At 50.7% G+C, this 12968-nt stretch overlaps 1 protein-coding gene across 1 annotated transcript in view; it reads right to left on the bottom strand.

The window, feature by feature from the left end:
- Positions 1–12968, bottom strand: part of LOC138915047 (cadherin-23-like) — a 315540-nt gene that overhangs the window by 49185 nt on the left and 253387 nt on the right. The window contains exons 14-16 of the mRNA XM_070226845.1: positions 8715–8779; positions 3179–3416; positions 1655–1760 (exon numbers count right to left, since the gene is read on the bottom strand). Coding sequence (XP_070082946.1) covers positions 1655–1760; positions 3179–3416; positions 8715–8779 — 409 coding nt within the window. The remainder of the gene's footprint in view (positions 1–1654; positions 1761–3178; positions 3417–8714; positions 8780–12968) is intronic.

Genomic DNA, 12968 nt, shown 5'->3' with positions numbered 1-12968 from the left:
TCCCCTCCAGAGAAGCGCAGAGTCCACCCATTGAGTGCCCAGTGTTGGGCTGCCCGGGGCGGTGCAGACGGTGGGGCGTGGAGGGCAGCTCCCTCCTCACTGTCCTCGGGCCCCGTCCTTTTCTCTCATCACCTTTCTCCCCTCTTTTCTTCTCACCCTCCCCTCGCTTGACCCTGTGGCTCTTTGTGCCCATCCAGTGGTCTGCCCTGGGCACTGTTTAGATCCCCTGGGGGGACACTCAGGGTGTGGTGTTGCAGACTTTACCGGCAGAACTCTGCTGGACGGTGGGTGAAGAACCCTAACTCCAAAGGCAGACAGAGCAGAGAGGCAGGATTTTTGGGGGGGGGGTGTTAAGAGAGCTGCCCCAGCCCTCAAATGTCCCCCCTCCACACACGCCTGGACTGGCACTGTTAGTGCTCTTGTGCTAAGCCAACGAGGTCAATTTCGGGAGAGAAGGCATATCGGCCTGGAAATGGGGGCACGGGTAGTCTGCAACGGCATCACAACAAGATTACATTGCAACTTTCTATTTGGAAAATGGAAACCAAGTTATTGCTTTAGTAATACAAAACCTACGGAGGGTTCTTCTAGCGGAGAAGAAGGTGAGGTGTGCGGCTGCCCGGAAACGTGAAACGGTGGCTTTTTGAAGGAGGACACAGATTTACAGAGAACATTGGGCTGGAGCATCCAGAGTCAGGACTGCCATTTCTGAGCTTGCGTTTCCGACAAGCTGTGAGGTGGTGAGCACTGGACCCAGACTCATCCAGTGCACTTCCGTTCTGCTTTCTAATTCATCTTCAAGCAACAGGGAAGCTTCCCAGAGGAGATGTCCAAACGAGCCCTTACAGCTGGCCAGAGGTTAAAGGGAGGCAGGGCAAAGGGACAGGAAGAGAGGGCTTTCCCAGCAGAAGGAACAGACTCTGCAAAGACGCGGCAGTGACCACCGTAAGAGGAAAGAGCACCAAGGGGTTCAGAGCCTGTATCCTAGCTGGGGGAGGAGGGTGCTGAGAGACAAGGCTGGAGAGGCAACCAGGAATCAGATCACAAGGGCCTCACTCGCAGCTTTGCTGTGTGACCTCAGGCAAGTCGGTCCTGTCGCTGGGCCCTGGTTGCCTTGTCTGAAAAACAAGGTTCTCTCAGGATCTTGGAGTTTGAGGTTGCTGCTGCTGTTCCCTGCTCAGGCTCTAGGGATCGGGACTCACAGCAGGGGCAGGCAGGGCAGGTCTAGAGTGTGGAACTGCGCCTGGCCAAGCAGGGAAGTGCCATGGCCTGGGAGGGCTGAGAGACGGCCTCAGCATGCCCAAAGGATGGGGAAGCTTGGTTAAGAAGACTCCACCCTACAGACCTGCTCAGCAGCCTTGGTGAGAAACAGGGACCCCTAGGACTATGGTAACATCAGATGCTGGGCTGGCCGTGGGTCTAAGACCCAGAGAAAAATCTGGCTGATCTGAGACAGAGATCCTGATCCTGCAGAAGGCTGACCCCAGGCGACATGCTGCTCCAGCCCGCGGGAGCTGTGGGGCAGCTTTCCAAGTGGTCCAGGGTGTCTGGGAGACAGGAGGGCCCCTCCTGAGAGAGGAATGAGGATGCAGCCCTGCTCCCACCTGCCAGCCTTCCTGCTGAGGCTGGGCCCCCAGTCCCAGCCAACACGTACCTCCATAGCCCTCGTACACGCTGATGTCGAAGTAGCTGCCGAAGGCGGAGGCACTGACGATGCTGTAGGTGATCTGGTTGTTGGGAGGGGAGTCTTCATCCGTCGCCTGGGAGGAAGAGGGTGGACAGGGCACCGTGACCCCTCAGCAGGCAGGGCCAGAGAGGGCAGGTGGGAGCGGAGGACTGACCCTCCCAAAGCGCCCCTCCTGTGGGGGATCCAGGCCCTTCTTGTCCCTCAGCCGGAGGCCACCTCTGGCTCCCAGCAGACACCCTGCTCCCCTCCCTGCTGGGGTGTGGAGGGAGCTTGGGAAGCTGGGGGCAGGCTGGAGGCTTGTGGAGAATGAGGGAAGGCCGGGGCCTACCCTGAGGATGGAGAGGGTCACCATCATACTTGGTGTGACTGTCTCCTAGAGCTTTCAGTCCCAGCTCGAACACCCCACCCACAGAGGTCTTGCCCGACCTCTCGACCGGGTTAGGGCCCTGCGCTGTGCACCCTATCAGCGCCCCTGCCCGACTGTAACCTCTTGTTTAACTTCTGCCCGCCTGGCTCAGACCGTCAGCTCCACGCAAGCAGGAACCCTATGTTTCTTGATTGCTGCTGCATACCTAGGGTCCAGCACAGTGCTTGGCACACAGTAGGTGTCTAATAAATGCAGGTTGCATGAATGAGGGAGGGAAGAAGGCACTTGGAATGGGGTCAGGGATCCTTCTCCCCCTTGACTGTCTTCTAGGGTGGCTTCCTCCCAGATGTTTCCCACCCAGAGAGCCCCAGGGGCACCCTACCACTCTGGCTGCAATAGGAGCTGGGCAGGGAGGGAGGGCGGGGTCCTGTGGGGAGCATGGCCATGCTGGGTGGACGAAGGCTCCTGTCTTCTGTGCACCCCCCACGCCCATGCCCACCACTTTGCCTTCATACTGCCTCCTCAGAAACAAGTTCTAAATGGAGCGCTGGGTGGGTAGAGGGGGGAAGGGGCACAAGGACACTAGGAAGTCTCCGGTCAGAGGTCACTGGAGTGTGGTGGGGACACATTGCAGGAGGCCACTTGGAGTGTAGAGCCCTGAGTTCTGGTCCTGGCTCTGTGACTCACTAATTCACTGTGCCTTCCAGGGTGGCCTCTCCCTTTCGCTTCCCCTTCTGTGAAATGAATTGTGCCCATGGCCTCTGGCTCCTTCTAGCTGCAGCACTTCCTGATTCTAAGCAGCCATTAAAGGGCCTGGATGGGGGTCCTTACACAAGGAACTGCTCAGCACTTGCCATGGGAGATGGGGAGGGTGGCCTTTTGCTGAATGGAGACCTGAAATTTAAGCTGAGACAGACACTAGCCCCACTCAGTAACCAGGGACGTGAGGAGATGCTCAGAGGTGGCCCAACACAGACCAATAATGTGACCCCCAAATCTGGGCAGAGGTCTTTGTGGATGGGAGGTTAGCACCTCTTGCAGTGGCTTCCTGAGGGGGTGGTCAAGAAAGCACAGAGGGAAGCATAAGATGAATGGCCGGACTGCAGGACACCCTGGCATCTTACCCGGAGCCGCACCAGCTGCGTGACAGAAGGCTCATTCTCCCTCAGGGCACCCACATAGGCATCCTTTTGGAAGGTGGGCGCATTGTCATTGACATCCAACACGTTGATCCTGACCCGGCCTGTGGTCTCCTCACCGCCCCCGTCCCGGGCGATGACCGTCAGGGTGAAGCGCTGGATGAGCTCGTAGTCCAGTCTGGCGATCAGCATGATGAGTCCTGTGTCCTTGTCCAGGGAGAACCTGTGTCAGGCAGGAAGGAGGGAGAGAAAGGGCATCCTGGTTTAAAGCAGGCTTGTAGATAAGGGCCTGCATTTACCCCTGTCCTGGCCCAAGGTGACAAACAGAAATGGATGAAATCTGAAACCCGCCTTCTTTTTCACTTGCCGTAATGGCCAGGTACTGAAAGAATAGGAATAGGTTGATTGAATCAAAGAGGAAATTCAGGCAGAATAAGCCCCTTCTTGCTACGAACAGGAGTTTCTGCCTAGTGGAGATATTTAGATGTTGGAGAACTGTAATGGTCAGATATTCCTACAATTGATACCACAGAAATACAAAGCGTCATAAGATACTATTATGAACAGTTATATGCCAACAAATTGGAAAACCTAGAAGAAATGGGTAAATTCCTAGAAAGATACAACCTACCAAGACTGAATCATGAAGAAATAGAAAATCTGAACAGACGGATTATTAGTAGATTGAATCAACAATCAAAAATCTCCCAATAAACAAAAGTCCAGGACCAGACAGCTTCACTGGTGAATTCTACCAAACATTTAAAGAACTAATACCAATCCTTCTCAAACTCTTCCAAAAAATAGAAGAGGAGGGAACACTTCCAAACTCATTTTATGAGGTCAGCATCACCCTGATACCAAAACCAGACAAGGATACCACAAGAAAAGAAAATTACAGACCAATTTCCCTGATGAACACAGATGCAAAAATCCTCAACAAAATATTAGCAAACTGAATTCAACAGCACATTAAAAGGATCACACATCATGATCAAGTGAGATTTATCCCAGGGATGCAATGATGGTTGAACAGCCACAAATCAATCAATGTGATACACCACTCTAACGAAATGAAGGATAAAAATCATATGATCATCTTACTTAATGCAGAAAAGGCATTTGACAAAATTCAACACCCATTTATGATAAAAACTCTCAACAGAGTATAGAGAGAATGTACCTCAACATAATAAAGGCCATATATGACAAACTCATAGCTAACATCATACTCAATGGTGAAAAGCTGAAAGCTTTTCCTCTAAGATGAGGAATAAGACAAGGATGCCCACTCTTGCCACTCTTAGTTAACATAGTATTGGAAGTCCTAGCCAGAGCAATCAGGCAAGAAAAAGAAATAAAAGGGATCCAAATTGGAAAGGAAGAAGTAAAACGGTCACTGTTTGCAGATGGCATGATATTCTATACAGAAAACCCTAAAGACTCCACTAAAAAACTGTTAGAACTAATAAACGAATTCAGTAAAGTTGCAGAATACAAAATCAATATATATAAATTTGTTGCATGTCTATACACTAATAACAAACTATCAGAAAGAGAAATCAAGAAAACAATCCCATTTATAATCGCATTAAAAAGAATAAAATACCTAAGAATAAATTTAACCAAGGAGGTGAAACTCCTGTACACTGAAAACCATAAGACAGTGATGAAAGAAAATGAAGGCAGCACAAAGAAATGGAAAAATATTCTGTGCTTATGGATGGGAAGAATTAATATTGTTAAAATGTCCATACTACCCAAAGCAATCGACAGATACAATGCAATCCCTATCAAAATTCCAATGACATTTTTCACAGAAACAGAACAAACAATCCTAAAATTTGTGTGGAACCACAAAAGACCCCAAGTAGCCAAAGCAAGAGAAAGCAGAAACAAAGCTGGCGGAGCCACGCTCCCTGATTTCAAACTGTGCTGCAAAGCTACATGAGTGCAAACAGCACGGGACTGGCACAGAAACAGACACAGAGGCCAGTGGAGCAGGATAGAGAGCCCTGAAATAAACACATGCATATACAGTCAATTACTTTATGATGAAGGAGCTAAGAATATACAATGGGAAAAGGACAGTCTCTTCAACAAATGGTGTTGAGAAGAGTGGACAGCCACATGCAAAGGATAAAACTGGACCACCACCTTAAACCATACGCAAAAATCAACTTGAAATGGATTAAAGACCTGAACATAAGACCTGAAACCATAAAACTCCTAGAAGAAAACACAGGTGGTGAGCTCCTTGACATCGATCTTGGTGATGACTTTTTGGATTTGACACCAAAAGCAAAGGCAACAAAAGCAAAAATAAACAAATGGGATTACATCAAACTAAAAAGCTTCTGCACACAAAGGAAACCATCAAGAAAATGAAAAGTCAACCTATGGAAGGGGAAAAAATATTTGCAAGTCATATATCTGATAAGGCGTTAATATCCAAAATATGTAAAGAACTCATGCAACTCCATAGCAAAAAACCAAACAATCTGATTAAAAAATGGACAGAGGGTCTGAATAGAGATTTTTCCAAAGAAGACATACGGATGGCCAACAGGTGCAAGAAAAGATGCTCAACATCACTAATCACCAGAGAAACGCAAATCAAAGCCAGAATGGGATATCACTTCACACCTGTCAGAATGGCTATCATCAAAAAAACAAGAAATAACAAACGTTGGCGAGGATGTAGAGAAAAGGGAACCCTTGTGCACTATTGGTGGGAATGTAAACTGGTGCAGCCACTTTGGAAAACAATATAGAGGTTCCTCAAAAAATTAAAAACAGAACTACCATATGACTCAGCAATTTCACTTCTGGGTATTTATCTGAACAAAACAAAAACACTAACTTGAAAGATATATGCACCGCCATGTTCACTGCAGCATTGTTCACAATAGCCAAGATATGGAAACAACCTAAGCGCCCACCAATGGATGACGGGATAGAGAAAATGTGGTGTATACATATACAATGGAATATTATTTAGTCATAAAAAAGAGGTAAATCTTGCTATTTGCAACAGCATGGATGGACCTTGAGGGCATTATCCTAAGTGGAATAAGTCAGACAGAGAAAGACAAATACTGTATGATCTTACTTACATGTGGAATCTAAAAACAAAACCAAGCAAATGAGCACATAGATACAGAGAACAGACTGGTGGTTGCCGGAGGCAGGGGGTAGAGGGGTGAGCAAAATGGGTGAAGGTGGTCCTGAGGTACACACTTGCAGTTATAATATGACGAAGTCCGGGGATGCAGCGTACAGCACGGCGAGTATAGTTAACAATACTGTATTGCATGTTTGAAAGCTGCTAAGAGAGTAGATCTTAAAAGTTCTCATTACAAGAAAAAGAAACTTTCTAACTACGAATGCTGACAGATGTTAACTAGAGTTATTGTGGTCACCATTTTGCAATATATACAAATATTGAATCATTATGTTGTACACCTGGAACTAATATAACGTTATACAGTAGTCCTCCCTTATCCACGGTTTCACTTTCATAGTTTCTGTTACCCATGGTCTGAATATATTAAATAGAAAATTCTAGAAATAATTCCTAAGTTTTAAATTGCATGCCATTTTGAGCGGCATGATGAAATCTCGCATCTTCCTGTTCTGTCCACCCAGGACATGAATCATCCCGCCGTCCAGTGTGTCCACGCCCTATAAGCTCCACACTCGTTAGTCACTTAGTACCCACCTTGGTTATCAGGTCGACTGTCACAGTATCACGTGCTTGTGCTCAAGCAAACCTTATTTTACTTAATAATGGGCCCAAAGCACAAAAGGAGTGATGCTGGCAATCTGGATATGCCAAAGAGAAGCCATGAAGTGCTTCCTTTAAGTGAAAAGGTGAAAGTTCTCGACTTAATAAGGAAAGGTTAGGTTGTTTCCATATCTTGGCTATTGTGAACAATGCTGCAGGAAAGAAAAAAATCCTATGCTGAGGTTGCTAAGATCTATGGTAATTTTATTATAGTACATTGTCATAATTGTTCTATTTTTTATTAGTTATTGTAGTTAGTCTCTTAATGTGCCTAATTTATAAATTGAACTTTATCATAGGTATGTACATATAGGAAAAAACACAATATATATAGGGTTTGGTACTATCCATGGGCTCAGGCATCCACTGAGGGTCTTGGAACACAGCCCCTGTGGATAAGGGGGAATTATTGTATGTCAATTCTATCTCAATTTAAAAAAATACATATATTTGAGCATTAAAAAAAGAAAAGAAATTCTGCCATCCCAGATGGTTTTGCACCAAAATGCTTTAAAGTGGCAGCAAAGCATCGAGCAAGAGGAGGGGCGGCTGGTCCTCTCTCGGGAGCTCCCCTTTGTCCTCTGCTTGAGAGACTGAGCCTTGGGGAAGGGCCTGGCGAATGTCTCCTGGGGAGGAACAAGGCCCAGCAAGACCATCCTTCTACCAGCTTCCTCTAAATTTCCCCTCAGAAGCCTCCTCTGAGTTGTCAGCTGACATTTGTGTGCCCCCACCTGGTCCACACCTGCCAGCCACCAAGCCTGGAAAGTCCCGGCTCTGACACCAGGAAAGCCCCCGGCCCAGGAGATGGGAAGAGATGAGGGACAGGGAGGCCTGTGCATTTGTGCCACGGCTGGTTCCTTCCTCCCATTTAGAGGCCCATCACAGAGTGGCAGAGAATGGCCAGGTATACCTAACAATGTCCATCTCTTCCTGGTCACTCACACAGACAGTCGGGGTTGGTAATACAAGCTGACAGCCACTTCTTACTCATCCTGTTGGGTTTCCAGATGTATCAGACACTTCATTTTTAGAACCAGACCTGCCCTCTGAATTCAACTTGGCTTTCAATCTTGTTAAAAACGAGAGGGCTTCCCCTCGGCTCAGCTTAACTGAAGACAAGGGAAAGAGATGGCCCAGAACCATGGTGGGGGAGAAGGCAAGGCTGGCACGGGTCAGGGGTGAGGCCAGCCACCTACCTAATGGCTGCAGCACGTTGGAGGCTGAGTATCCTGGTGGTGAGGACCACATGCAGAAGCCTGGCCCTGCATGCTGTGTGCTTACCAGCTGTGTGACTTTGGGCAAGTGACTCAGGCTCTCTGGGCTGCAGTTTCCTCATCTGCAAAGTGGGGATGATAATAGTGCCTAGCCTGAATTCCTCCATCATTTAGTTGTGAGGCTCCCATCAGATAATGTGTATAAAACACTTGGCAAAGAGTCTGACACATGGTAAGAGCTTCATGGATGCCAGCTGAGGTGCTGCTGCTGGCAGTGCCCTACCACCAGTGAGTCAGGGCTTCTTCACTCCCCAGACTAAAGGCTATCTTTTGAGGGTTGGAGGAACTATGCTCCAGAGGGTTAGAGGACTGGAGCAGGACTGCACTACAAGCAGGGCTGACCCGGCAGAGGTTTGTGACGGGGCACACAGGGCACATGGCCCTCCCTGGGCTCTGAGAAGTTTCCTGGACCACGTGAGAGGCAGAGGGTCGCTGCAGAGGGGCTGGGGCAGGGTCTCACCTGTCAGGGTCATCGCTGAAGAAGTAGTTGACTTCCCCGAAGGTGCCCACGTCATTGTCTGTTGCCTGCAAAGGTGAGAACAAGACGTCATTACTGCCAGACCCAGCTGAGGCTCCTATCTCCCAGGAAACGTCCACAGCGAACCCAGGCTGTTCCCGTCCCACTGTGTGGGAGTTGTCCATGCTCCCACACAATGCCTCAGGCCAAATGTTCCAGAGTTGGGCTGTTCACCACGGCTGCCAACAGGCACCGATGGCTATTTAAATTTATACTGGAGAGCGCAGTTCTAGTAGGTTGGTCTCACAGCTCAATCTCTAGCTTTGTGGAAGCACCCTCCTGGACTCAGGTCAGGCTGGCTGGGCTTACTCTTTGCAGATACTCCAGGGCATGGAGGAGAGATCCTGCACCCGTGCCTTGGGGTCATAACCTGTAGGTTTGTGAAGTATCACCAATGAAGGTGGGGATGGGTTCAGCCAGCGAGTGGATCCTTCAGTGACTCTCCCCCAGTCTCAAAGCCTCCAAGCCAAATGTGCTCCTCAGTGGGGGACGCCCCTGGGGGGATTTCCGGTGCCCCTCCCTTCTTCAACCCTGGGAATCACCCATCGCACTTGTAGGGCAGACTGTCATCTGGCTGGCAATCTCTTCTGCTGCACAGTCTGCCGCCCACCCCCACCTTCTTTGGCACCTCTCTCTGCTTGACCAAGTGGTCCAAGTGGCAGCTGCCTGCTCTGCTTGTGACTACAGGGACTGGGCTGGGAGTGGCCCTTGACCGCAGCTGGGGCCTATCAGAATCCTTCCCTGGGATCCTTCTTATTGTTGCTGAGGATAAAAGCTTTCCTCCAGAGCAGTGAAGCTGGGGTGACATGAACTGGGAGCTGCTGGACATGTGGGGAGGATGCAGGTCCCGCCAGAGGAGAGCTAGAAGAGAGGGGCTGGATCCTGGTAGTTCTAGAGTCCTGAATCTGACATCCCTTCCCACCTCAGTTTGGTTTGTGAGTCCAACAAGACCTCTTTCACCTAGGCTGGTCCAAGTTGGCATTCTGTCACTTGTAGTCAAAAGACTATAGGGAGAGAGGCCTACCTTATGCTGACGACAGTGGCAATGATGGTATGATGGGGACCACTGCCAGCCTTCACTACCACACCTTTTACATTTTTAAAGACCATCCATGTTTATGGGACCTCATTTCATCCCCACAACTGTCACAACATGAGGGAAACAGACATTTCCACTCATCTCACAGAGCACAAAACTGAGGCCCAGTGTAACCCTGTCACCACTCTAGGTCACCAGCAGGTTACAAGCAGAGTGGGGCAGAAGCTGGGATCCCACGTCCAGCCTGGGCCACCTGAGTGAGGCCTCTCTCCACCTCCTCCTTTCTCCAGGATGACAGCAGCTCTACTCGAGGCGTGGCCTCTGTGGCTGGGACCTCCGGGCTTCTGCATTGTCCCTGGGATGGTTATAGTGCACAGCGCAGGCTAACTGACACCATTCATTCATTCAATGAACAGTCACTTATTAAGCCTATGCTCCGTGCCAGGCACTGTGACTTCCATTCTCTTCCAGGCCACTGCCCTGGAGCCAGGCAAAGTGCCGCCTGCCACCAGAAGCCAGGAGGGAAAGGCCTTGGGTTGATGTTGGGGGTCCACGGACATCTGACTTACACTCAGGGCTTCTCTATAGGATCATAACCGGATAAAGGTCCGCTGCTAAAAATATTTCAACACCTCTTGATTTTTTTATCCAATTTTAAGTTTTTAGCTTTATTGAGATATAACTGACAAATAAAATTCTAATATATTCAAGGTTTACACTGTGATGATTTGACATATGCAAATATTGTGAAAGGACTGCTCTTACAGGACACATTTTCCACTCAGCGTCCCCACTGTTTCTGTCCCAGCAGACCGCGTGTGGACCTCTCTCCCTTCCCTGGGCCTGGCCAGGCTCCGAGGGCACGACAGGTTCTCAGAGGATGCGTGTTGAATAAGTGAGAAGGAAGACGCCGAGCTCTGTAACAGCCCTCCAACCCAGGACCGCTTCCGTGAGAGACCCTCCTGTGCCCTGAGCCATTCCTCACGACAACTGCTGTTTATCGACACTTCACACTTGTCACATATTTTATCTTCGTAGCAACCCTATGAGTGGGTACCACTCTCAGTGCCACCTCTAATTTACAGATGGGGAAACTGAAGCACAGAGAGGGTAAATACCTCACCTAAGGCTTCACAGGGCAGAGTCGGGATTTGAACCCAGTGCCCTGACCTTAGCTTCTATGTGTTATTGACTCTAAACTGAGAGAACTTGCTCTCAGAAGGCAAGACGCCTGGTTATTCCAGGGGAGAGAAGACCAAAGCCCCTAATAAGCCTACCTCTCTCCCCACCTTCCAGGGACCAGAGGAGAAGTGGGGGTGGAGGAGCCCCTAAGTTCCCTTTCGTTCTGCTGACAAATAATCATCACCATGTGTGCTGTATTCAGGCTACAACTGCAGCTGGGTCTGGAGAAGAGCTGGCCAGATGCCATCGAGCCCCTTGGCGAGGCGTCAGTTTGGGGAGAGACCCCAGTTCCAGGCCAGTGTCAACAGCCCAGGTCACTGTGTGACCAAACAGTAACCTCCTGCGGCCTCAGTGACCCCATTTGTTAAAGAAAAGGGTTTGGGGGAGCGATGAGGGCAGAGCCGCGTCTCTCAGGCCCCCCTCCCAGCAGGATGGTGCCTGGCACACGGCAGGGGCTTCACAAATGCTGGAAAGATAAACGAACAAATTCTAGTAAGAAGGGGGTGGTGGAGAGATGGGCGCAAGGATGAGGAGGAGAGGATTCACAGGGAAAGGGAGGGGCGGGGGAGGGGGGAGGGGAGAGCAGCTGGGGAGTGCAGAGGGGTGGGGGGGGAGGACTGTGCCCAACCATGGGGGTCCCCTGTCCCTGAAGGTCACATCTGGGCTGTGGTGACAAGCCCTCCATATCTGGGTGCCCTGCAGAATTGCACGTGAACTGTCTGGGCAAGAAGGACCCCTGAGTTCCCCTTGTCCAGTCCCCTTTGCCCTGGGGCCTAGAGCAGCTGAGGCCTAGGGAAATTAGGTGACAAGACGGGACTGTCTTCTCTCTCCAGGCATCCTGCCCACCATCGCCACAGTCCCCACCCCCTCCCCTAGTGGACTGGCACAGCCATGGCTCCCTCAGTGACCCCCTTCCCCAGGGGCCTCTTGCTGCCCGCCCAGGCCGCCAATGCTGACCAGGGAAGATTTGTGAGTCCTTTAGTGCCACCGTCTAATGACCATATGAAATATGTATGCCTGGTGAAGAGGAGAGGGAGAGCTTCCATTTTTCAAATGCATGAAGCAGAATAAGAAGATGAAAAGCTGCTTCTGTGGTCCTGCCAGGGTGGGGGCAGCCAGCACTGACACCGAGGGCCTCGCTGGGGCACCCAGGCCAGGGCCGGGCTGTGGTGGGCCAGCTTAGGAGCCCTGTGCCCAGGAGGAGGCAGCCCCACTGAAGGCCCTCTGGCGCTCACTGGTGCCCTCAGGGGACAGTTCTTCCTCGTCTCCATGCATTCTCCACCTGCACTCCAGCCTTACTGCTGGCTCCAGCCTCCTGTCTGACCCAGCTCCCAGACCCGACCGACCCAGTCTTCCCATGCGGCCCCCTCTGCCGGGATCGCCCCCTCCCTCTCCTGCCTGGCTCACCCACTCCTGTCCTCCCTGACTGCCCGAGGGTGGGTAGGGCTCTGCCCTGACCGCACTGTGGAGCTGGGGCTGTGGAGCCTGGACATGAAGGCTGCGCAGGAAAGCCCCTGGTATGGCTGTCATCTGTAGCTACATTTGCAGCCACATCCACATGACAGTATCAATGTGCATTGTTGGATGCTGCCCACACTGTACAAGGGAGATACTGTTACAACCCCTGTCCCCGGTCTTAACAAATGAGACAGAGACACGATGATGGAAAGTCACTTGCCCAAGACCTCACTGTCCTACGGCAGAGCTGGCCTCCGAATCCCCGTGTGTAAAACCACTGACCACCTTGCGGGACAGCCCAGCACTGGCCGGGGTCACTGAGGCCCAGAACAGCGCTGCAATGCCAGCCCGCCCAGCAGAGGGCGCTGCCGGGGCAGGCGACCGGCTCCTTCCCAACCATCCCAGCCCCACCCGCGGTTATGGCACTTTTTAAACAACCTCCTTCCCAGGGCTTGCCATGTGGCTGACCAACTGACAGAGCAACGGACGAGTCAAGTGCCAAACAAGTGCCCTGGCGC

Source organism: Equus caballus, chromosome 1 (genome assembly GCF_041296265.1).
Source record: "Equus caballus isolate H_3958 breed thoroughbred chromosome 1, TB-T2T, whole genome shotgun sequence".
Lineage (NCBI taxonomy): Eukaryota > Metazoa > Chordata > Mammalia > Perissodactyla > Equidae > Equus > Equus caballus.
The sequence above is the reverse complement of the archived record's forward strand: the minus strand, read 5'-3'. Positions and strand labels throughout refer to the sequence as shown.